This window comes from Strongylocentrotus purpuratus, unplaced genomic scaffold (genome assembly GCF_000002235.5).
Source record: "Strongylocentrotus purpuratus isolate Spur 01 unplaced genomic scaffold, Spur_5.0 spur5_contig_855, whole genome shotgun sequence".
In the NCBI taxonomy this organism is placed as follows: domain Eukaryota; kingdom Metazoa; phylum Echinodermata; class Echinoidea; order Camarodonta; family Strongylocentrotidae; genus Strongylocentrotus; species Strongylocentrotus purpuratus.
In genome coordinates, this window is record NW_022145563.1 from 369,059 (window position 1) to 395,503 (window position 26,445).

The 26,445-nt window shown below is 37.4% G+C and overlaps 2 protein-coding genes across 2 annotated transcripts; one reads left to right on the forward strand and one right to left on the reverse strand.

The window, feature by feature from the left end:
* The first annotated feature begins 1,101 nt into the window (after positions 1 to 1,101).
* LOC115917909 (E3 ubiquitin-protein ligase Topors-like) lies at positions 1,102 to 13,997 on the forward strand. Its single transcript, XM_030996322.1, has 2 exons — positions 1,102 to 1,234; positions 6,843 to 13,997. Exon 2 carries the CDS (start codon positions 6,880 to 6,882, stop codon positions 9,478 to 9,480), a length of 2,601 nt encoding a protein of 866 aa, XP_030852182.1. The 5' UTR covers positions 1,102 to 1,234; positions 6,843 to 6,879; the 3' UTR covers positions 9,481 to 13,997.
* A 4,490-nt stretch (positions 13,998 to 18,487) lies between these two features.
* Positions 18,488 to 25,440, reverse strand: LOC576734 (TM2 domain-containing protein 1). The gene is made up of 6 exons (XM_777009.5): positions 25,401 to 25,440; positions 23,931 to 24,181; positions 21,914 to 21,987; positions 21,226 to 21,319; positions 19,394 to 19,559; positions 18,488 to 18,901 (listed from the first exon to the last, which is right to left on the reverse strand). The coding sequence occupies exons 2-6, from the start codon at positions 24,068 to 24,070 to the stop codon at positions 18,788 to 18,790; spliced, it is 588 nt and encodes a 195-aa protein (XP_782102.1). The 5' UTR covers positions 24,071 to 24,181; positions 25,401 to 25,440; the 3' UTR covers positions 18,488 to 18,787.
* Positions 25,441 to 26,445: the final 1,005 nt, after the last annotated feature.

The following is a 26,445-nucleotide window of genomic DNA, read 5'->3' on the forward strand; positions in this document are numbered from 1 at the left end:
TTTAAATTATGAGCAATTAATGGTGAAAGGAAAAAGGGGCACTTATACAAAGGGAAAATGACGCTTATTAGAAAAGAAAAGGAGCACGTGTCAAAGTAAAAAGAGGAATTATCAGAGGTAAAAATGGGGCATTTATCGCACCTGATAAGGGACCCTCACCAGAGATGAAAACAGGCACTTAATATGAGAACGGAGAAGGGTCACGACTCATATTACAAAGGAGAATTATAGGGGCAAAGGTATTATCAGAGGTGGTAAGAGGCACGTATAAGAATGTTGAACGGGCACCTATTTGAAATAAAAAAGGGGCACTCATCTGATGTAAGAGGGGGCTCTTTTCCTATGTCAAAAGGGGCAATTTAAGGTTTTTTGCCTAACTATAAATTTGGAAAGATTTCATTTTCCAACAAACGCATACAAAAATGAGAAAAACCCCATAAAATCAGCCACATTTGTAAATCAATTGTATCGAATTAGAAACAAACCACGTTTGAATTTTATTGGGGGGGGGGGGGTGGAGCAACTGCCACAAGCCCCCCCCCCCCCCCCATCAGTACGCCAGAGAGTATAACCAAGCAGTTATTTTATATTCACGCGTTTCAAAAGAGTTGATTTACTCTGTTTTATTGTTTACTGTTTGATACACTTGGTAATGATTTCAGAATAGGAGAGAGCCTTCCTGTTCTAGTGTTTTGGAGCAGAAACAAAATAAACGATTTCAATATTCTTAAAAGAAATTTGAAATTTGTTCCCTCTCCTTCAAGTACAATGAGTATGCTTAATACAAAATTCCATGTAAATGCAGTTTATTATAAGATGCCAGGTGAAACTTGCAAGTCATGAAAAAAAAGATAGAGTAAGACTTGTGGGGGAGGGGGGAGGGGCTACTGAAAAGTCCACAATCATGCATCTATTTAGATAGACCTATATTACCGACGTTTTCTAGATTTTCTTTGTATTAATGCTTGAAATACTGAAACTTGGAAGTAAAAAGCATAAGATTGTGGACATTTTTTAATAGCAACACGACATTAGTAACAGGTTGACTGCATTCACTTTGACCCCACCCCCGTAGCTGACGTAGTGTGACGTCACGAAATTATGTATTCCGTCAGTCAGTTCGGCTAGACATAATACCAGAACACCTTATAATTTCTTCGTTTGTCGTCCTATTACAAATATTTATAGACATCTATCGAGATTTAGTTATTGAAAGTATACATTGATCTACAAGGTGAGTAATTCAAAATACACGTTTCTGTCTTCATTTTCTGAATATATCCAGAAGTCTGTGGGATGCGAATGTGTTTGGGTGAATGTGTCTGTATTCATTAACATCAGTCCCGTGTACTATAATTTGTGTTATTCATTTTTGAGACTGCTTTGTCTGTGCCCCCGTGATTTTGTATGTGGCCGACTTCACCAGTTAGCTAAAAAAAGGCCTAAAGAGAAAACAGTTTGATTTGAGATATATTTTTTGGATCAGTAAGGAAATATTATGGAAATGTAGTAATCTAATCTGTCAATGTTTTCAAATGCTAGACTAGACTAGACAAGTAAGAATAGATTGAGAAATATGTTAATTATAATTGACTTTTTAATAATATTTGTTTTAGAAATCTATAATTTTTCTAAAATTAAAAATATTTTTTATTAAAGACAGAAAATTACAAAAGATTTTCTAGTTGACCAGAGGAGTATAGACTATTTTATTACTACAGAAAGTAAACCAATGCAAGAGCCAAGAACTTTTGGTCTAGGTCTTTACTCGATGACGCGACGTGACACAATTACAAAAGTCAAAACTAGGTCTAGTGCTGGTCGAAATGCATAGATCTATCTAGTTATCAACCATGCACTAGAGCCTTTTTTTTAGAGGCTTGCAATGGATTAGAAAAAGGTATAAATCCATTGCAAGTACAAAATGATCGGGGGAAAATGATAATTATTTTATTGTTTCAGATAATTAAGTTAGCTGTGATGATGAATTTAACTCTTCCTTTGTATCGATAGACGATGAGAAGAACTTCTGATATTTGAAAAGATTTATAATCCAAGGTAAAAAGCAAAGAAATCCCACTAATATTTTTGCAGTCGAGTGTTTTTTGTATGGCAATTGTCTTGTCTCTTGTTCCTCTCGGCAATCAACTTGGCCAATGAAAGATTAGCCACAAAAATGTCAGTCTTACAATCTTGACTTTTTTTGTCTTTGCAATTAGGACCGTTTTTTTGGTTGCCAATTTTTATTGGGGTCAATTTGCCCCAGCTATTCGAGCTCCCGTCTGCTAACGCTGCGACAAAGAAATGCTTAAAAACAAATATGAAGCGGCACTTGCCAAGATTGGCAATAGTTACATGTACCTGTCTTCACAAGCTCTAATTTAAAGATAAAGTTGAGTTCTGGTCATGCGATTGCATTGTGAAAGAAAAGTGGATCTTGTGGCATGTAATTATTGGTGTGTACTGCAAGGTTCTGGAGTCATCAAAATCATAATAAATTTGGCCCAGTCTTGGTAAAGTAACAAGCACTGTACACAGAAAGATGTATGGGACTACACAAATGGTGTAGGGGCAACTTACATGTACCTTGATTTCCTTATCTGTCCATCAAGGCTCAATATACTCAGGGCGGTGGGCGATTCACCCCCCCCCCCCCCCCCCCCCCCCCCCCGAGAGCTTCATAATCGCCTCCGTCAGATTTTAAAAATCGCCCTGTGGAATTATGAATAAGATTATCTGTTCTGTTATAACTTTCACACAATATTGAGTTTCAGCTTCCAAACCTTAAAGGGATAGTTGAGTTCTGTTCCAGAGGGCGCTACACAAAATATTTTTTTTTGTGAGATAATGAAAAACTGAGTGTCAGATTTGAAAGAACATAATATTTTAATGACAAAATCATCTTTGTTTGATCAAAATCGGTTCAGAGACGGCTGAAATATAACGATTTCTAATACTGTACCACCACAAATATTAGATATTTTGAAAACAAAATAAAAAACCATTGAAAAAAACCAAATAACGCCTTTTACGTTGTATTTCAGCCAATGCCGATGTTGGCTTTTTTGTTGGCATTTTCGTGTTGCTTATATTACCCACAATTAGCCAGCTCATGTATTGTTGTTTTTAATTAAATATAAGTAATTAAAGGTCACCATGTTTTTTTTTACGTGGAGCTGAAATGTTATGATCATATTGGCTAAATTTCACACATTTTGGGGTCTAATATTACCTTTATAGCAGTTTTAAAAGGGCACTATAAATGTCTTAGATAAGAATAAGAGCAATAACCATGCACTTTGAAGGCATTTGCGGTCTGAAAACAGAACTTAACTTTCCCTTTAAACCAATGAAATGGAACTATGGAAATTACATGTAGGTTAGCGTGCAGGATTTCTCGCTCGAATTTTTCGGTGTCTAGAGGCTGCTATATTGTAAACAAATGAACGCTTTTTCGCCGCAAAATTGCGCTTTATCTCCAGTCTCCACATCTCTATGAGTATTACAGATACAAACAACGGAAGCTCGCAGTGCACTGCGGCCGTCAGCAGTTACTATACTAGCTGCGCCGGTAGTATACTGATGTGCACGCTGCCGCCCCATATCTGCTGGAGCTATACCTAGATAGAGGCGATCGCGCAAGGACTGTAACGTGGAGAAGTTTTCGTTGTGAAAATCGTAAATCCTATGAAACCTGGTGATTCCAAAAGACCAGCAAATAATGAACCTCGACTTGTAAAAATCAACCGAAGTCTAAATTTAGTAAAAGGAAACCTATTGGCGAGGAGTCAACTGTACGGGCTTGGACCAGAAATTTCGTACAGAGGGAAAAGATTTGACCATTATATGCATGTTATAACTTGTAAAGTTGTAAGAGGGAAATAATGCTGATAATGATGAAATAGCAAAGAATTTAAGAGTATCATGGGTACCACCAATTCAGTCGAAATTTGTATTAAAAAAGAGCCCCCATCAGTACTAAAAGAACCCCTGTGAGAAGGCTCACGGGGGCTCTTTTTTTTGGAAGAGCCCCTGTGGACAAAGTATTAATTTGTCAAAAAAAGTTACACCTAGAAAATTGCTAATTATTTTAAAAATCATCTATGAACAGTAAATTATTATACATCTTATGAAAGAGTGTTTTATCCCAAATCATTTGGTATCATTTTTGTGTTGTACGCATTCACGCTTGGATGAACAGTAGGCATTGTTTGCGAGAGTGCATCTTTTTCTGTGCTCACCATCAGTGCTCCCAGGTACTTGAAATCAGGTACATTCTCCAACTGAATTTCATTATTTGTTTTTATAGTGATGATCCCCCTGTGATTGAATGACATGAACTTGGTTTTGCCTGAATTCATCCGGAGCCCGACCTTGCCTACCGATGTCTCCACCCTGCTCAGGAGTTTTTGGGCTTGCTCTAATTCCTCAGATAGCAGGGCTATGTCATCGGCGAAATCTAGGTCTGTTATGATTTCCGGACCAACTCTCCTACTTCTCCTTCTTTCTAGTTGGAATCCAAGTTCTTCTTCATGGCCGTCTATAGCTGCTCGCAAGGCATAATCGAGGACTATTACAAATAGGTAAGGTGCAAGCGTGTCACCTTGAAGCACACCAGCCATGATTTCAAAGAGGTCAGTCTCTCCATCAGGTGATATTACTTTTGCTTTGGTGTCTTCGTACATCTTGCCAATAGCATTCACCAGTTGTTCCGGTATGCCATATGCAGTAAGGATCTTCAACATCTTGCCTCTGTGGATGGTATCGAAGGCTTTGCGAAAGTCAATAAATGTGATAATAGCCGGGAGCTGATTTTCTTTTACTCCTTCTATAAGCCTGCGAAGTGCCAAAATATGTCCCACTGTGGTCCTTCCAACTCTGAATCCATTTTGGTTGGTTCTCAGGTGACTATCAAGTACAGGTCTGATCCTGTTCAAAATCAATCTATTGAAAGTTTTGGCCACGATAGAGCTTAGACTGATTACTCGATAGTTTCCTCCTTGGCTCAGGTCTCCAGACTTTGATGTTCAGTATGGACCATTGGTGGGGCTTTTCTTCATTGATCAGAGCGTTGTTGCAGAAACTCAGAATGATTTCATCCAGGTCACATCTTTTTAGAACCTCTGGTGGTATGCCATCTTCCCCAAAGCTCTTCCCTTCTACTAGTGACTTTATTGCCTTTGAATATTCTTTCAGATCAAATGGCCCTGTCTTGATGTTCAGACTCTCTAGTATAGGCAGAATTTCTTCATCCTCATCATCTATATCAGGAGGGCTTCCAAGAAGATTCTTGAAGTGGTTGAACCAGTTTATGACCCTGTCTTTCTGTGTGTCTCCTTTCCAAAAAGTTTGCCTGAAGAGGTAAAACTAACTCCTAAAGTGAAAAGAAAACCCCTGTAACTTGGTCATGGAACTAATGTTACACCATCATGACTTAACTTGAATTTTTATCTTATCATACAACAGATTTGTCTCCTTACACGTTTGCCTTTGTCCAAGTATCATTGACATATATGCACATTTATATTATTATACAGTACATGTTCTTCAGCATTAAAGAGGAAGTGCACCCTGATAAATTGGGATGTATAAAAACAGTAAAAACAAGAGGAACAAATTAATGAAAGTTTTAGAAATATCCGATTAAAAATAGGAAAGTTGTTAATTTTTTAAAGTTGTCATCAGGGAAAAACAAATTTTCAACACTGTGATGTATCTTGCAAGATAGATAGATAGATATTTGGTTTTATTCAAGTACTGATTAAAAAGTATGAAGACTAAACAAGTCAGTTTACAATATAAAATGCATAACCAAAAAAAAATAACAAGGTAAACAAACACATGGATAAATTAAATCGTTAATAAGTAAAAGAAAGTATATAAGTATATAATAATAAGTAAATACATAATTATATACAATTACCATAAATAATTATATATAATATGATCATTGCTAGTGAAAGGACTTGGAATTCAAATAAAAACAAAAAAATTGAAACAGCTTTGAGAGATCACAATACTAATACTTGACATAATCATTATGCAATAATTAATTAACATTTAAAAATTCACAATGGAGAACATAATGAGGGCATAACTAAGAAGTTGAATTCAGAAGTTGTATGAAGTATCCGCTCCAATTTGATCCGCTCCAATTTGCTCTGTACAGAAATTTCATGAACTTTTATTTTCTTAGTTATTGATGACGGAAAAGATTTATTTCATACAGGGATTGTATTTAAACAATATTTGCAATAATTGTAATTAGGGCACATGTATGATTGAGCAATTTTTTAAAGGGAAAGTAGACATTCCTGAATTACTGTAGCACAGAACAAATGGAGGAAACCTTGCAAAATACATCACATAGTTTCCAATTTTTTGTTTGATGGATCAAAACTCATGAGTACTTTCTTATTTTTAATCAGATTTTGCTCCAATTAAAACCAACTAAATATCATAGTGGACTCCCCCTTTAACATGCATCCTCATCTTTATTTTTCAAATTGAATTTTCTAAAAACTTTTTAAATATTTGTATAAGTTCATGGTTTTTTTTTAAAATAATTTGTTTGAAGTATTAAATGGTTATCAATGAAAATACTCATAAAACCCCCTGTGTACCGGTAGTCATATTTCACCATAACTTGGGTAGAGAGTAGAGATGTGATCATGAAACGAGTGTTTTAGAAATAAGAGTGTGGTTTTAGAATATGTACACATGCATGCATACCTATTTATCAACCTAGTATTAACACATTTTAGTTGTCCTCAATTTTTTTTAGTTTAGTTTTGATAATTTGCTTTCATTAATACAATTGTTTTCTCATTTTTCTTCTACAGATTGAAGTATCTGATGATGTCCTGAAGGTCTTCTGCAATGGATGAAGCCAGTGTGCAGAGAGGTTTGCAGAAGGCTTTGAGCGAGGCCTCATCCAAAAGCGTCAAGACTAAGAAGGAGACGGACCTTGCACCCACTGACAGCGATGCATCATCCAGATCAGGTTCCCCTGACCAATGCTGCCCGATCTGCCTGGGCAAGTTCAAAGACAAGTCCTTCTCCGATGGCTGCTTTCATCGATTCTGTTTCCAGTGTATACGAGAATGGGCCAAGGTGAAGTCAACATGCCCTCTATGCAAAACTCCTTTCAAATCCATCATTCACAATGTAGTGTCTAGTGATGTATATGATCAGTACGTGCTACAGCCTACGGAGAATGGGTCTTTGGAGTTGGATCGTAACGGTGCTCGCTTTCGCTACCACACTACCCTAACCACCAACCGAAGATCTGCCTGGGAGACCCGCATGGATCAGCTTTTTAATCGCCAGGCCAGGCTGGCAGAGAGGATCCACCGCGAAAACGAGTCCCGTCAGCGCCGTCAACTGATCTATGCAGCCAGCTTGAGGGTCCATCATATCGCAACCAACCGATTCACTAGGTTCAGGGATACTTCTCCCCAGTTTTTCCGTGAGAACCCTGCTGTAACACACCGTCTTATCCCTTGGCTAAGAAGAGACCTTGGGGTGCTGTTCAATGGGAATGACCAACATGTGCGATTCATGACCCAGTACATTCTTTCACTGCTTCCAAATGTTGACATTCAATCAGAGGAATTCCACAACCACTTGAGGCCGTTCCTCTATGGACGCACTGAACACTTCATCCACGAGTTCACCAGCTTTGCTAGGTCACCTCATGACATGGACACCTACGACCAGATGGCCCAGTATGACTTCCGTCCCGAGAACCCTCAGTTCACTGCCACTCTCCGGCCTCAGCATCCGCTTGTAGCACAAGAGAATAGCAGCAGTGAGGAGAGTGAGAACAACCATTCCAACAATATTGAAGTCATCGTCATTTCCGATGATAATGAAAGTGACAGCAATCCTTTTGTGATACCAGCAGAAAGTTCCCAGTCTGCCTCTCTCAGTCATGACCTACCCGGGCCATCTTCTGCTACAAGCGGAGTGGGTCCATCCACAAGTTATGATCTAGCCTCTACCCATAACCCTGAGCCACCTGCAAGTCAAGACCCTGATCAACCAGGCCCCTCTGGTGTCACTCTTTCAGGAAGCCTGCAGATCAAGCAAGAGCATGACAGTGCCCATGGCAGGAGAAAGTTGGAAGATAGTGCAGAAAGCAGTGGCAGTGTAGAGATTGTTGGATATCAAAAGCCATTCCATCTGCGCACTCCCATTGCTTTCATAACCATATCTGATGATTTATCGGATGGTAAACGGGAGAAAGAGACAAAAGGAAGGCTTAGTAGGAATAAAGACAAGACTGCACCTAAAAGAAACCACGTAGAAGAAAAAGCTGGTGGAAAGAGGAAACAGAAGACAAAACATACCAGAAGTTTGCATTCTTCAAACAGAGCTGGTAACTGGTCTACAGATTCAGATGACAATTACTACAGCAGATCCAGACGTGATGGATACAACAGGAGAGGCAGAGATGCTGCTGATGACATAGACGGTCCTTGCACATCGCGCTATGATTCTCTGCACAGATCTTCCTCTAATCACAAGCCTTCCCACAGTCCAAATGAACTATTCCGTAAAGTAAGAGAAGGGGGAAGCAAATGGAGTCTCTACTATGAGACCAGACATGATAACTATTCTAGCTCTAGGAACCGACGGTCAAGGTCTCGGTCAAGGTCTCGATCAACGTACTCCAGAAGATATGGAGAAGACAGCAGATCACGGGACTGTTCAAGAGACCTCCCGAGACCTTTGAGGGATGAACGAAACTGGCAACGAAGCAGAAGCAGAAGTAGATCGAGAGAGAGGTCAAGGAACCCATCGAGATACTACAGAGAGGAAGATAACATGAGAAGCAGGAGTAGGAGTAGGGGGCCCTCTGTGGACTTCTTCAGTGATGAAAGCAAGTTAAGTTCACGGAATGGCAGTCGTAACGGCAGTACTTCTAGCACCTTTAGCAGACAATCACATCAAGATCGTCATGCTCTACATAGTTCAAAGAAAGACATTTCTAGCTCAAGTCATGTGAGCGCATCCAAAGCATCAAGATCGCCTGTGCTCAAGCGTATGCTAGAGGATGCTAATGATCCTCCAAACAAGGAAGGAGACTCGCACGCAAGCAAAAGGCACAAGCACAAACATAAGCATCACAAGAAGAAAAGCTCCAGACATAAGCACAAGAAAAGTCGAGACAAGGATTCTAAAAGTAAAAAGAAAGACAAACACGTTAGGGACCATGGTGGTAGCCACGACAAGAAGCCTCAGGATGACAAGGAGAAAGCGATTGGTGAAAGCATATCGGACAGTACTGTGGAAGATGTGGACAGGCCAAACGAGGGCGCTACACATAGCAGGATGGGGACTACACCCACTCCCAGTGGTCATGTTGAGAATCATAATATAACCTTGCAGGATTTGTTAAACATGGATGAGAGTATGACCTTTGACCCAGCCCCGCCAGCAGGGCATTCAGATAAAGGATCTGGATCCATGCTATGATCACAACTCCCATTCGATGCACGGCAACCATGGTGACAAAGAATGAGGAAGTATAGAGAAAAATTATAATACATGTAGGTAGACTCTCACCAAAGAGGATAGTAGGTTGAATCTTGAAAGAAAAGAGATATTTAGATAGTTAATGATAGGTTAATAAACTTGCATATGATTTCTGTTTAGGTTAGAGGTCATCTTCTTTGTATTGTGATAGGAATAGGCCTTTGTTCAGATTAATTAATACATGCCTTGCAATGCTTCACTCAGCTTCTCACCTAGACCAAGAAGTCATTTAGGACAAGAGGGGTTGGGGGGGGGGGCGGTGTGTCTATGAATATTTGAACCCATAACTTGTCCTCTTTAGGGCCATTCAATAGTTGACCAACTCTTTGCATATGACCTTCATCATACAGGTGTGACACAGAAACTCGCAAGTTATCCTTTTTGACCAACTAGACATCATTGCATTTGCTTCCTACCCTGCCAGATAAAGTAAAAATTGGTATTTGATCATGTAATACTTTTTTTCAGGGGAACAGACTGATGTATAGGGTTAGGGTTAGGGTTTCCATACATACATTTTAAAGCTTTTTCGCTTGTAAATCTTTTAATTTGTCAATACCTTATAATTTATCAATTATAATAATAATAATTTTAATGGTGGCTTCTTATATAGCACACAAGTCCTTCACGTTGTGACACTCCTAGCGGCACCCCGATTATACATATTAGTGTGGAAAAATGCCAGATGAAATTTAGCTATTCATATTACGAAATGTTTTTTTTGTATGACAAAATGTAGTACTTTGCTCTTGTATTTCAAATTGATTTTAGGTAGAGAATTTGTGTGTATTTTCGTTATAAAGCTAGAATGTTAGTTGTTACACATCAAACTGGTCTAGTTGCATTACAATTTTCGTTTTGTATTGCAGACCATAGCATTTGTACTGATACTGGTAGTGAAGGTGAAAAAAGGACAGATTGACAAGAAGATGTTCTTGATTTCATAGTTAAAGACCCTGTTGAAATAGATGATTTGTATATCAACGGAAAGCTTTTATGCCATAGATTACAATAATATCAATTATATTTTAGTGTCTGTCAGAGGAGTAACAATTCTCTGAAAACCCGAAATCTAAATCTTTGAAAGTCGGAAGTTGTCGACCTACATGTAAAGACTAGCTATCGACTTGATGACATCAAATTATGTGGAGTAGGCATATTCTCAATGACTTTACCATTAATTAAGTATTGCTCATCGCCTCAGCTATATGGGCGAGCCGATTGGTCCCACATGTTATGTCGTCATGGTAATTGCAGCAAATTTGTCCCCTATTGACTTGTAACCTTGAAGGGTGCGGAAAACAAGTATTTAAATGCTTTTGTGCAATACTGAAATGGAAAATATTTGTTATTCCTTTATATTTGTATTCTGCGTTCATCCAGCTTTCCATTAATATCAAGTTGCATTTTCATGTGATAGGGTCTTTACATGTAAGTTTAATCATTAACTTTTATAAAATTAGAATAGGGATCCCCTGCAATTAGTTGTTTGGTATTTATCTTTTCAAGAAATCTCTTACTGGGGCAAACAATATTTGCATACTGTGTCCTGTCTTAGAAACTGCTTGCAGGAGTTTCTTAGTTTAACTCCTCATTCCCTAGGGATCGTAACCCCGGACTGCTACATCATCTGGCCAATATTTTTTGTGTAAAGGTATTTTCACTGATCAAGGAGAGTTCAAGGACGAATTCGCGAGATGTTACATCCATATGAGGCCACAACCACAGCCGATTGAATACTTTTCAATGATTATCAATTTTATCATCATATTTGTGTTGAAAATGAACTCACTACCGAGTATCATAATCGTAATATAAGAATTATTTCGGTAGAAATAAATGAAAAAAGTGCCACATTATGTTCATTGTGGTCTCAAACTGCACGGCATGACCCGGCGGCATGCAACAGGCTTACAGAAGTGATTTCGACATGTGACATTCATACTTGCTGGACAAAATTTGCATGTTAAATTTTTGATCAATGAGTGTTTCAATAAGTTCCTGAAAATTACCCCCCCCCCCCACTCCCCCATGAAAATGAATAAATGCTTATACAGAATTTGGTACATATACACTCACTGTGTGACATCAACTGGCAGTCCTCTGCTTGTTCAATTAGTCAGGTTATTAAAGAATCTGGGCTTCAGAGTAAAATACCTTTTAGAGAACAAGGCACAATTTGTTCCCAAAGAATTTTTTTTTTTTTTAAATTTTTTTTATAGACCAGGTGAGGTACTACATTTATATCAAATCAGTTAGATTTGTGGATGGTGGGGGTTGGATTAGGGATAAATGGTCTTGACTGGAACATAATCAACTACTGTTGCCTTACATAATATATACAAATATGTAGCTCCTACAAAATGCACAGAGCAGTCGATAGCCTTAACCAAAGCTGAATTTTTACTCTACATGCCGAGAAGAAAAACGCCTCTGCAAGAGAAAGGGAAAAAAAAATTCCTGACCTTTGACCTTCCACTTTCCTCTTTCCTCAAGGCCATTAGGTCATCCTTCATTTCTATACCTCACAAATTTTTGTCCAAGGTTGATCTGACATAGCTAAGGCTGAAGTATATCCAACAGTTGTGATGACATAATTGCAGCTACATGCATCTATAGTTACTCTACAAAATTTAAATAGTTTGTCATGACCCATATGGCCTGGAAGAAGAAAAAGAATCAAATTATCAGATGATATGAAGAGAAAATGTATAATTCTTATCTAGGCAGGAAACCGCTTAAACTAGAAAAGAAATGTTTATAATAACATGCAGAGCGATATTGATAATGGTATCTTGCCAAGTATTGTTTATAGCACTTCTAACGTATCTCAATAAGTTATATTGTATTCTATTATGTCGGGCAACAAGATTCACATCTGATAGGATCAATTTATTATTCATAGGTGTCGTTTAAAATAGAATTTAAGTCCAAAAAAGTGAAGGGAATCACAATTGTGTGGGTGCTGACAATGATATACATTAGAATTCCATCAAAATTTCCTCTCTAGTACTGAAGATATCTATGAATGTATTGTTATTCCTAATGCACTAAGAATAGAATTATTGTTAATGTATCAAAATAAACATTAGTTTTCTCTGTTGAGCAGTGATCATTTTGCATAAGATTTCACCCAAAAGGTTTAAATTAAATATATTTTCTTAACATTATTTTTAGCGCTGAATGAAGATCATCAATTTAATACTAACAGGCTACTCTGTGAACATTATTGAGAGTAGTTTGGGTCCAGTGTACACACAAAATATCGTCGCTGTTTTCACGAAGTGACGGTAGTGAAAGAAAAATGCATTCACTTTGCGTGATGATTTTCCTCACTACCGTCACTTCGTGAAAACAAGGACGATATAAAGAAAGGGCTCGTTATGAGTCGTTAAGGTATTGTGCGGTAAACCGCCGATGTTTTTTAAAGTGTAAATGAAAGGCAACTGTGCGCAACAAAGGTCATACTCGTCTTCACTTAGCTTTGTGTTATAAGATATAGAAAAAGCGTTATACGCCTTTCCATGAAATCTATAGATGATTTTTCAGCAAACTTGTGTTTTTCAAGAGCAAAATCTTTCCATCCATATATAATTTGTCCGTAATTATCAGTTGTCGTGAATTTTAGTAGAGTGACTACTTTAAGAGTTTAATTATATCTAATTATCTTTCTCGGTATATATTTTGTAAGAAGAACCATGGTATTTTAAGTCGTATGAACATATAGAGGAGTAATGGACAAGTGGAGTACAGTGTAACACTTAAAAGACACTACTGTATTTCAAAAGTATATAGTTGTGTAAAGGAAGGTGAAAACAACATTTTAGATAAGATGACTTGTTTTGAATATTCACTTATTTAATTTCATAGTAATAGTACTTTTAATTTTTTTAGAAAAAAAATAAAAGTGAAAAGTATATGTTGTGGTCTTCTAGGTCAAGCTCTAGAACGTGAGGTGCATGTAGATGAAATGCTCTCTAATTGTTAAATGGAAAACGAAATTGTTGATTTGGATGTAAACCACCTTTATTGGTCATAGAGCACTATTATAGGTAGGTCAAAGGTCAAAGTGATCTGAACTTTCTGAAGGTGTGTCAAAGGTCAAAATCATATCAACTGAACAAGGAGTTGGACTGATATTTTGTGACTCCTGATGAAAAGAAATTGTTGATACAGAATGAAATTGTAAATTTAGATATGGACTGCCCGTAATGGTCGTAGAGCGCTCTTGTAGGTAGGTCGAAGGTCAAAGGTCTAAGAAATGTGTAGATATGTCAAAGGTCAAAAGTATTTGTACTGAATTGAGTTGGTGTGATAATAAGTGACTTCATGAAGAAAATGTCTGTTTGCATGATACCCTGTGTGAGTGAGTATGATGAATCGCTGAAATGATTCAGGGAAGTGAATTTGTATTAAAGAAAAAAATATGAAAATTAAAGATTGTATATGAAAGCTGACTTAAAAATTGTACATGAATCATTGATTTCTAATATGCTATGGTATGAATATTTATACAGTAATTCACTGGTAACTCACTTGATTGACAATTTTTTTTTTTTTTTCAATCGTTTAACAATGTTAAATCTGAGATACACGGCCCTACGAGTTATCAGTGTCTGTGATATGGTGTAATATAGAAACCCTAAAAAAAATTGGCTTCAAAATGATCAAGAAGTGCCTCAAAAAAGTAAAAATCTCTGAGTGACCGGTTTTACCATACTCGTTTTCCCCAATAGACTGTAGTGTTGTGAAAACCGTCAGGCAAACAGTTTTCAAAATTTGTAATTTCAATCATAAATATCTTGATAATCAGACAGGCGATCGGCTTGTAAAAGTCATGGGGTTCCTGACTGACCTAAAGGTTTATAATTATAATTGCAGCATGAGCTAAATCCAGAATTTTGTTTCAGAATCTGAGACAAAGTTACCGGATCCCTTTAAGTCCACCCACACTACATTATCTTAATGACCGATGATCTGATTGGTCATATGATTGATAAAATCTCAAATTCAAGGGATTTCAAAACAGTCTTGGTGGAGGAAAAGCTAAATTGGCTCAGAATCGCAGTGATGTCAGACCAATAGTGAGATTGTCTATGATTTGTTGCCGATTCAGCTTTTATTTTGACCAGAAGGCGTAAACGCTCTCAGATTCCAGTTGGTAATATTCTTACAATTTTCAGGTACCGGTGCTAGAGAGAGACAGAAAGAGAGAGAGAGAGAGATAGAGAGAGAAAGACAGAGAGAGAAAGACAGAGAAAGAGACAGAAAGAGAGATGGACAGACAAAGAGAGTGAAAGACAGAGACAGAGAGAGACAGAGAGAGAAAGACAGAGAAAGAGACAGAAAGAGAGATGGACAGACAAAGAGAGTGAAAGACAGAGACATGGAGAGAGACAGAGAGACAGAGAGAGAAAGACAGAGAAAGAGACAGAAAGAGAGATGGACAGACAAAGAGAGTGAAAGACAGAGACATGGAGAGAGACAGAGAGACAGAGAGAGAAAGACAGAGAAAGAGACAGAAAGAGAGATGGACAGACAAAGAGAGTGAAAGACAGAGACATGGAGAGAGACAGAGAGAGAAAGACAGAGAAAGAGACAGAAAGAGAGATGGACAGACAAAGAGAGTGAAAGACAGAGACATGGAGAGAGAGAGAGATAGAGAGAGAAAGACAGAGAAAGAGACAGAAAGAGAGATGGACAGACAAAGAGAGTGAAAGACAGAGACATGGAGAGAGACAGAGAGAGAAAGACAGAGAAAGAGACAGAAAGAGAGATGGACAGACAAAGAGAGTGAAAGACAGAGACATGGAGAGAGACAGAGAGAGAGAGAGAAAGACAGAGAAAGAGACAGAAAGAGAGATGGACAGACAAAGAGAGTGAAAGACAGAGACAGAGAGAGAGAGAGAGAGAAGGCAAGAGGTTAAACCGGACCCCCTAATACATGCATAATATGAACTACAAGTAGTGAATGGTCATCGGACCAGTTCAAAGTTATCGCGTGGTAAAAATTACCCCAGATATCCACAGTTCTTAAAACCTTAGAGAGGCCTCATTCAAAATAATTGCTCCCAGCGTGATGCAGGTGCTTTATAATTATTGCTTTTGTTTCCCCTTTTATTTGAAAAGAATACTTCCACCGTTACTCATAGAATGCGATGCTGATGTATTAACGAGGAAGCTTCTAGTACATGTATCGTTTTGGTGAGTTTCACATTCTGGTACACTAATGGCCTTTTTCTGCTCATGTGCAGACTATCTCTATAAACTGGCTTTTAAATAAATATCGAGTAGTATCTGAAACACTCATTCTTGTTACAGACAGAGGCAACAGTGACTTAAGATGTACACCAACACATGTCCTCATATCTTCTAGAATAAATACACCCCTTAAAGGGAATGGTATAAATACTATATGCTCTTATGTTAAAAGAAATTAGATAAATCATTTTGTTTGTATATATGGTGTAGTATAAGCTACGACCACTTCCTCTTTCTTTTTCTCTCTCTCTCTGTAATGCTGTCTGTCTCCGTCTCCCTCATTCTGTCTGCATTTCTCTCTCTCTTCCTCTCTTTTACCCACTCTCTCTCCCTCTCCCTCTCCCCCTAATGCATTATGTCCGTCTCTCTCTCTCTCTCTTTTTTCCTCTTCCACACACTCATCTCTCCTCTCTCTCCTCCATTTCCCTTTAACACCTCAGTCACACCGACAAACCGACTCCACATTGACTTCAACCGATTTCTTGGGTATTTACAGCGGTACAATTGTGTGTTCAGTCCGTTGTCAATCTTGTATCAGTGTTGTTAGTGTCACTGGGTTATAACCAATTATTTTGCTTACTGGTATTCATTTACATTAAATTCATCCTCTTTCAATGAACTTTTAATATCTTACAAACACTACGTCAAAACAAAGCACAAAAGGCATACAAAATGAAAATGGAAGAATAAAATCACCTTTTCACATAACAATTTACATTTTAATGAAACTTTTAAGACTGTTCCAGACAGCCTCGCTCATAATCATACAAACTTCACATATGCTGTACTATCCATAACATGCCCAAACTAAACTTTATATCAAATATGAGGGTGCATGAAGAGGAAACATGATGCCTCAGTTGCTAATTTTTTTTTTTTTAAAGATCTTGAAACTGGACGTTTTAAACTGGACGTTCCAGTTCAGAACCAAGTCTTATGCTTTCTTTCTTAATACCAGTCACATAAAATAAGACATTGCTCTATGGTTGTTTCTAAAAATGAGAAAAGTTTGTTCAATAGTACTGATGGATCATGACCGGTCTCAGAAATATGGTCTTAATCCACAAGAGCAAAATACTCAAAATTCCAAAAAGCTGTTAAATCATTTTTTATTCTTCAGTGAAGTAATATCAGCAGGAGTTGCAATTTTCTCAAAAGCCTAGAACTTGTATACCTAACTCTTTTCAAATTTGAGCTGCAAAGTGGACTCCTTATTGACTTCTTAGATATATATTCAAAATATTTGTTTACTTTTCATGGGATCTAAGAACTAAGATTCCTGTTTTTGAATAATTGTGACATATGAAATAAATAATAATGAATTGAATAATCACAAACAATCCTAAACAAGTTCCTTTCTGGCAATTTTACTGACTCATTGTAACTGTCCCTACATAAAATTGTCCTATCAAACTTTATGCTTTTTTAAAGTCTGATAATTTCACTAGGTGATATATTATACAAATATACAATGTGTGAATAGTTTTAGCTTGTTCCGAAAATGAGTCATTTTATATTTGTTTTATATCCCTCACCATCTGTTCATTCCTTGTACACTTCTGTAACATGTACCGTATACTCACATTCAGAAAATAAATAAAAGAAAATTGCACGGCTCAAATAAAACATTGAAGGATGGATTATGTTTAGCTGGCCCACGCCGCCTATACAGGTACTGTATCAGTGTAGTGCAGTTATCGCACAGAATAAATTTCATGGCTTGAGCGCCATGACACCACACGAGTTGGCCGTGCGCAGGCATTTGATATGGGGGGGGGGGGACGCGCGCGCATAGGGAAAAAAGGGACTATGCGTGACGTCAGCAATAAAAAATGAACTATTCCGATGTAGTCAGCAGGAAACGTCTTTTATAGCAAAACTATTCTTTTTCTTGTTGTGTACACTTCTAATGAAACAATCTTACGATAAGGTATATTATACATCGTATCCGATTAATGTAAGAGTTGTCGTCCAATGACTGTGTAAGTCAGTGCACTATGGATCACATGGTACATGCTTCAGAAAACCCTTCCCGGCACAGCACTAATGTGGTTGGCAAGACATTAATCAACATTTGCTACTCTCCACCCAGGAGTAGTAAAAGGGCAACCAGAAGGTAAGAATATTCTTTGGATGCTTGAGCACCATACCATGAAGTTCAGCCAATTCTGGGGTGATAGAATAATACTTTGTATTTAGTCAAGTCCTTGGTATTTTGTTCCATATGTTACCAACATTGCAATTTGTAGTATAATACAAATTTTGATCAAGCTGATAGCCTTACTAGAGCTCAGGGTCCTGTTTCATAAAACTTGTTATCAATAACAAATGCTACATTTCTATGACAAATTTGCTCTCAGCCAATCAAATGCCACGATTTCAGTAGCTTGTAACAGTTATTGTAGTAGGTCGGGGCAGAGGATGCTCACGGATTGTACAAAAATCGTGCAATTACAGTGCAGAGGTTGCGCAGAAAAGGCGCAGTGACCGTGCAGCTGCCGTGCCGTTTTTGAGCGGTTTTTAGCTTTCATGTTCACAAAAAAATTGTGCATTTACTGTACGATCAGTGCAATGCCACCTACGACATGTTAACGGGCTACGGGATTACCATTTTTCAAATTTGTATAACTTCCCACGAAACAAAATCGTAGAGGCCGCGGAACCCGTGAATCTGTATAAAGTATTACGCCCGCCTCCTGCCTCCACATGGAGGCCGCACGGAAAAGGTGATACGGGCAGGATACGGGCTCCGTAGACTAATCGCAGGCCAAATGTAATCCAGGCATAAGTCACGTGGCCAAATACCTAGGGCTTGCACATCTATGTACAGTAGACTAGCTTTGTATAGCAGCAGCAGCATCATATCAATGCATCTATTATCAATAGCAATATTTCGGAAACGTTAGTGGTGACTATATTCATTCTAGATATTATAAACATACAAAATAGAGTCTCTATATACATCCATGACTGCGCCGGCAATATGTCACGTAAGAACGTCTTGAGGAACGTAATACGTCTCATTGTCAACCCCCATCTTGATCAGCTTTGGGGCGTAGAAATCCATCTCGTATTCTGATCGATCGGCAGGTCCAACTACCTGAAAAGCGAATAAACAAACAAACAAACAAGAATGATAAAATAAATAATGACAAGAAGACTTATTAATATGCGGATTTATACGTTGCAGATATGCTTACTGAGCTTCATTTTTTTTTAAACAAAACCTTTGAGTTAGGAAAATTTTTTCACTAACTTAATACATAAGAGTTTGACACTTGTACATAACTTTAAACAAATACTTTTCAAGCGTCAAATTTGAGATAAATTTGGGGATTTTTTTTTTTTTTTAAATTTTTTTAAGGGGGGGGGGGGGTTCAGTTGTATTGGCTTTAAATAACTTATGTGGGAACAGCCTTTACATTTTATCTGTCTCTGTTTTAGGAGGAAAAGCAAATCTGCTTTTAAGCTAAACTTTGAGTAAAACATCAACAATCCATGGGTGTAGTTTTCTGTCCGTGTTATGGAAGTGGTTCACTGTTTTCTCTAAACCAATAATGAGAGCAAAATACTGAAAGCTGTAATAGAGTACCTGTGTTGCAATCAGTATGACATCCACAAAATGGCCAACGAACAGTAGCCCCATGGTGCAGAACTTGAGTAGCCCTAGAGCTGGGTAGCCCAGATACATTCTATCTACGCCAAACATACCCAAGAAGATGGATAGAAGGAGAGTTGTCCGGTAGGAGTAGCCCTTCCTGGATAAACGAACGTGAACATTTCAAGGAAAGGTTAAAGAATTAAAGCCTAATAGTTTTGCAGACTTTGAAGTATCACTTATCACCAAAAATACAAGAGGAAGTCCATCCTGATATTTAGTTGGTTTTAATAGAAGCCGACAAATGAGAGGAGCAGGTCAGTGAAAATTTGAGCAACTTCTGATTAAGAATAAGAAAGTTATGAATTTTAAAAGTTACGATCAATCAAACACAAATTGGCAACACTGTGAAGTACCATGCGAGGTCCTCTCCAATTTGCTCTGTACATAAAATGTGATAAACTTTTGTTTTCTTTGGTATTGATGATGGAATAGTTGTTTTTTCCTATACAGGGGTTGTATAGAAACATATTTGCAATAATTATATTTAGGGTGCATGCATGCTTGAAAATTTTCTTGAGGGAAAATAATAATTTCTGAATTTTTTTGTACAGAGCAAATGGGAGGGGGGGGGGGGTCGCAAAATATGTCACAGAGTTGCCAATTTGTGGTTGACTGATCACAAAACTTCAACAATTCATCATTTCTAAATTTGTAATCAGAATTCTCTCAAACTTTCACCAACCGGATCCCCTCATTTTTCTGCTTCTATATTAAAAGCAACTAAATATCAGGATGGAATTCCCCTTTAACAACCTTGGAATGACTAATTAAAGTTTGTAATTTAGTCAGGAAATGCAGCAACCTGAAAGGATGAAGCTCTAAAATTTGTTATGAAATAAATGGTTTGAAATTCTCATTAAATCCATTCGAACTTGTGTTCCTTGAGCATTTAATTTCAAGTGGATCTGGCGCCTTACAAATCTCATATATACTATCATTACTATCAAATTTAACCATAGCTATGATCATCCTGTTTTATGCATAACGTATTATGGAAATATGAAATTATGGTGTTACTGAGCACAGAAAGTAAATTCCTTCTATGATCACTATCAAGATTTGATGATTTTGTTATCAAAAAGATACCAAAGAATCAAGGCTAACAAGTTAAGACTTACAGGGGGGGGGGGGGGGGGGGGGCGTTTCACAAAACTTGTCATCAGTGACAAATGACAGATTTTGTTATAAGCTACTGAAATTCTTGCTTCTGATTGGTTATCAGCAGATTTTTTACTGATTTTTGTCATTTGTGATTGAAAAAAGGCTTTGTGAAACGGGTCCCAGAACTTACAGGTCAAGGCCCTCTGGTTGCCTGTATGATAACATACACGCTTGGTAACCAAATGAAAGTTCAAATGCAATTTATATGCACTTCTCAAGACAGGTTTAAACCTAAATATATTCAATAGATTTGTCCTTGTAATAATTTATGGTGACCCTGTCATATGATTCAAACAACATTTGATCAAAAACCATGTACAACCTATAAGATATAAGATTGAGAATTAAGGCATAACTTGGTCATGGTACGTGTTCCAATTGTCTATCCAGGGAGATGCGATTTGGTCTAGCGGCACGTTCACTTGATCAGCTCTCTGTCTTTGCCTACAAACAGGCTCAGGCGACCCTGGTTCAAAACTGAGTCACGTCTTTCAGATGGTGATGTTAAAGGTCGGTCCCCAGACATAAATAATCATATCTGATTGATACACACATGTTAAAACCCAATTACACACACACACACACACACACACATAACTTACGTGTTTCTACAAGGAACTTGTTTTTGGTATCCTGGAGTGGTGCCGTTGTAAGTGATGCCATCACACGTTATATCAGGAGCCGGGTAACAGTCAACTATATGTAGAAAATCAACAAGAAAGACAAATTCTGCATGAATTTTTCATAATACATTCATAATGTTCATGAAAAGCCTTAACTATATTTCGCATTCAAACATACACACTGCAAGGGCAAGACACCAATTTTCTTTTCAGAAACACTAGGGCACACTATGCATGAAAGGAAAACATTTCCTTTTGAAATCAAATTCATTGAATTTAAAATGTAAAGTTTCCGTAACAGATATTAAATCTGCAGGCAATTTGAAGTATTTTAGGTTGAATTAGGTGCCCATGTCTTCTAAACTCAATAAACATATCACACCTTTATGTCTTTAAAAAAAAGTAACCAGGGACCCGTTTCTCGAAATCGTCATTAGTCTAACTTCTTGGACATCACGTTGAAACGTGTGTTATAAGATTAACACGCGTATATATGGGATGTCTACGAACTTGGACTTATGCAGGTTTCGAGAAACTGGCCCCAGATACTAAATAAGTATGAGTCATTGTGTTCATACAGAGTCATCTCTAGCTTGGATTATGATAGGTAACAATGAAAGCTGGCTAGCATTTTAGAAGTTGGTTGAAACCATGAATGTTTTCTCACCGTTAACACTGCCATCCGTACAGCCGATGGCTGCCTGAGTAGTGGGGTCAATGTCAGGGTCACTGCACTGATATCTGATAGTGTGTGGAGGTCAAGGGTCATTTAGAGGTAAAGACCAGTATTGGAAATGCCCCAATTTCAAAAAATGAAATGGAAGCTCTTATTACCAATCATGTGAAAGAATATGTTTTGACTAATACATGATGATAACAAATTTGCAGAGAAACCGCCTACTAATTGATATATTCGGTAAATTAGTTTATTTATTGGTCTGTGAGAGATAAACGCATGTGTCGCGCACGTGTGCGTATAGTCCCATATACATCTTTCTGTGTACAGTGCTTGTAACTTTACCAAGACTGGGCCAAATTTCTTATCATTTAGATGATTACAGAACCTTGCAGTACACATCAATACTTATATATGCTAGATGATCAACCTTTTCTGATCGTTTCCACAACGTTTCTTTCACAATGCAATCGCATGACCATAACTGGTCTTTAGCTTTAAGGTATATTTTTTGGGTACTAAATAATATCTGAAGAAATTTAGATGATTACAGGGGAGTGTTTCATAAAGACTAAGATCAACTTTTAGTTGGACTAAACTATGGCAGGCCGCTCATGCCACTGTATGCTCTCATCATTATGATCTTTAGATAATATACTTTTCCTTCAATAATGAATTATCAACAAATGTAAATTATGTAGATTTGTGACCATGATTTGTACGTCCCTTCAGAGACCGATGCCAGTACATGGTGAGTGCAAACAGTGGCATGAACGGCCCCCCATAGTTATGTCTATCTTAAAGTCGATCTTAGTCTTTGTGAAACACCCTACAGATCTGAATTAAAATACCGCTGCTGCTGTTACACCTAACACTATTGCAGGTAAAATCGTCTTTTGAAGTTTCTTTTTCTCCTCTCCCTCCCTCTCTTTTTGTCTCTTTTTTCTATTTGACTAACTCCACAGGCGGTCCCTTCTTTTCTAGTAAGTCCTATCATTGATATAAACGACTGAAAAAACATTCTCAGAACCCCAGTCATACAAATAGTGCAATCTTAGGATTACAAGCAAATTACATACCTAAAATTACCTAGCCAACCAATTTGAATAACTAAGAACATGATGATGATGATAATATTGTCTATTTTCCCAGGGTAGACAAAGCATATAGTTATACCCTTCTCCAAAAGGGCCCTCTAATCATAAATCCCATTCCACCAACAATTAGCGGTAGCCCAAATACCATGGTAAGATGCTGTTTGATCTCACCATTATGATCTTTAGATAATATTTTTTCCTTTGATAATGAATTATCAAAAATTGTTAATTCTGTAGATTTGTGACCATGATTTGTAAGTCCCTTGAGATACCAATACCAGTAAATGGTGAGAGCAAACAGTGGCATGAACGGCCTGCCATAGTTAAGTCCAACCTAAAGTCGATCTTAGTCTTTGTGAAACGCTCCCCAGGTAACCATGCACCTATAAAAGAAATGTATATTACTTATCACATGATATCTTAGAGCATATAAGAATAAAAGAAAAGGGAAGGTATGTAAGAAGGCAGAGAGAGAGAAGAAGAAGAAGGAGAAGGAGAAGGAGAAGAAGAAGAAGAACAACAACAACAACAACAACAACAACAACAACAACAACAACAACAAGAAGAACAAGAAGAAGAAGTATTAAAAAGTATATACATCATGATCATGTATATTGTATTAAATGTATACAAAAACAGGACCCTATGATTGTCAATTATATGTTGTTTCTATGTTCATATCGTCCTTGTTTTCACGAAGTGACGGTAGTGAGGAAAATCGTCACGCAAAGTGAATGCAATTTTTTTTCACTACCGTCACTTCGTGAAAACAGCGACGATATGTTGAAGCAAGATTGTTCATGTAAATATAAACAATTATCCTATATGGACACAATAAAGAAATGAAATGAAATGAAATGAAATATCAGTGTTTTCACTCCTTTGGAAGTAAGGGTGATAATAAAGGATACTGTCCGAGTAGAAGCTCAGAGCAAGTGAATTCAACATCTTCCAGACATGCCATGTCCAACAGCACACCAATGAAGATACTCAGGCATATCCACAGCTTCCGTTCGCTCAGTTGCCTCACCAGAGTTTGCAAGTACCCCATCCCTTCTTCAGTGCATGAGCTTTGCTCAACAGGAGAAGTCTTTCCAAGAGTTTGAATCTTTGAGTGGCAGATTTCTTGTCGTTGTTCTATAATGATGGTACACAAAGTGCTCTGAAAATTAAAAGAAAAGACAAAGGTGCATAATCTATTGCTCTGTATCAGTACACATTTAGAATAAATGCTCTGAAAATAATATTAAAGACAAATTAGGGGGCTTGATCTACAGCTATAATGTGATACAGGGAATAATTTTCCTGGTATCGCATCGCAATTTGCTATGCATTTTTGCATGACTGCTATACAAAATATCTTTTGTGTAGCAGTTTTCTTCCATAGAAATGTACAGAATTTCATTTGAAATATTTATCCATCGGCTGAAATTGCTAATAAAAAAATTTGAGGAAAATTATTCCCTGTGATAACAAGGGTGACAGACACAACATTTTTGTTCAAAGTCAATGGGGGGGGGGGGGGGAAGACATGTCTGCACATCTAACATTTTACTTGAAATTTTCAATGATTTTTCTTTAAAGTGAAAGATAGCATTTTAAATAAATATATATATTTGTTTTTTCTTCTTCTTCTTCTTCCAGTGCAAGAACAGTCCTCTGAACGAGCGTGCCATGCTGCATTGTGTGAGCCTGCAAAAAAGAGGTCCCAAACGGTTTTAGAATTGAGTAGTAAAAAGTGTTCATTGCCAAGGGGGAAATAAACATGCATTAATGATCACTGTAGAACTAGACAGATATTTTGTGATGGTTGATTGTTTTGTTTTGTCAGAATCGTGCAAAACACGACTACACGTAAGTATGCACGGTCATGGGCACTCTAGTCTAGCCATACTTTTACACACCGTTTCAACCTATTTTTAATCACAGCACCCTTTTATAATATTAGTTTCAGTAAGAACAAAAATTGAATCTGTTGAATTGAACAGACTTGAGTTTAGTTTCTGCATTTTTCTAATAGACTAGATCTAGATTAAGCTTTGCATTTTACTTTCTTTTTCAAAAGGTTTTGGAACAGTTGAACTTGAAAGAGTATGGATTAATCAGTATCAAAGTCCAGAGGCGAAGCGCAACTTCATTTCGGCCTCGGCAGTGAGAAATTACATTTACTTGTCAATTATAAACAAAACAAAAAGAGCCCCACACGCCGATAAACATGTGGGACTACACAAATTTATAGCGACATAAATTCAAGCTGGTTTTAAGATCATTACTTTGTGATAAACTGACTAACAATGCTACATAGTGGGGCACTAATATAGTAAATTGAATATTGCCTTAAAAAACGCATATTTGATTCATAAACTAGACGAGAATCTTACCAGAAATTTATCGGGGTTTCGGCCCTGCTAGCTGCTCCTGATTCGGTTATTATGACATGACGTCACCGCACGCATCCATAATCTGCACCCCACCCCCCCCCCCCCCCCCCATTCTCTCTCTCTCTCTCTCTCTCTCTCTCTCTCTCTCTCTCTCTCTCTCTCTCACTCTCTTTCTCCTCTCTCTCTCTCTCTCTCTCTCTCTCTCTCTCTCTCTCTCTCTCTCTCTTTTTCTCTCTCTCTCTCACCCTCTCACTCAATTTACCCCCTCTTCCCCAATACCTCCCCATAATAAAGGCCCATGATATAATATCAGACTCTCAACATCATAATGACCAATTAGACCCTACTAAAAACAAGAGAAAAATAGAGACATAATCAGCGAATTCAGAGGAGTATCAAGGAATAAATTTTACAAAGTGTTTGAAATCTCCCGGAAGGAACGGACTAAATAAATAAGATCTGGTTATTTGTGTCAGTCGATCAGTAGACTTCAACAATGATCACGATCTGTAAACAAATAAGATAAAAGAAGATACCTCGTTAATTAAGATCAAACTATAACATAATCCTTGTACTATAAAGGCTATTATATTAATAACCAAGAGTCACTGGAAATCGTAAAGATGAAAGACGAAATAAATCCGATAGATTTAGCCCTATGGATAAAGATATGAATAGACAAATTCGTTCAAAAACTAAAAGTAACTTTTATTATGGTATCTGGTATCAAAATAATATTCGATCAGTTGATGATTTATTGAATCCACCTTTTCCTGGTTATAAATTGTTTGAGGAATTAATCTTGGATTTTGATATTCCTCAATCGGACAGACGAAAGTATAATTTCTTGCTGAAAAATATACCCAATGAGTGGCTTGAAAACCCAAATGGTCAGGATAATGATGTTTTTGACACCTGTTGATGAGTACAAGAAAAATACCCAGTTATGTATACAAAGTACTTTGTAACCAGTGTTCTCCTCAAAATCGATATGATTATTGGCATGATAAACTCACAATACCACAAGATACAAGCTGGGACAAGA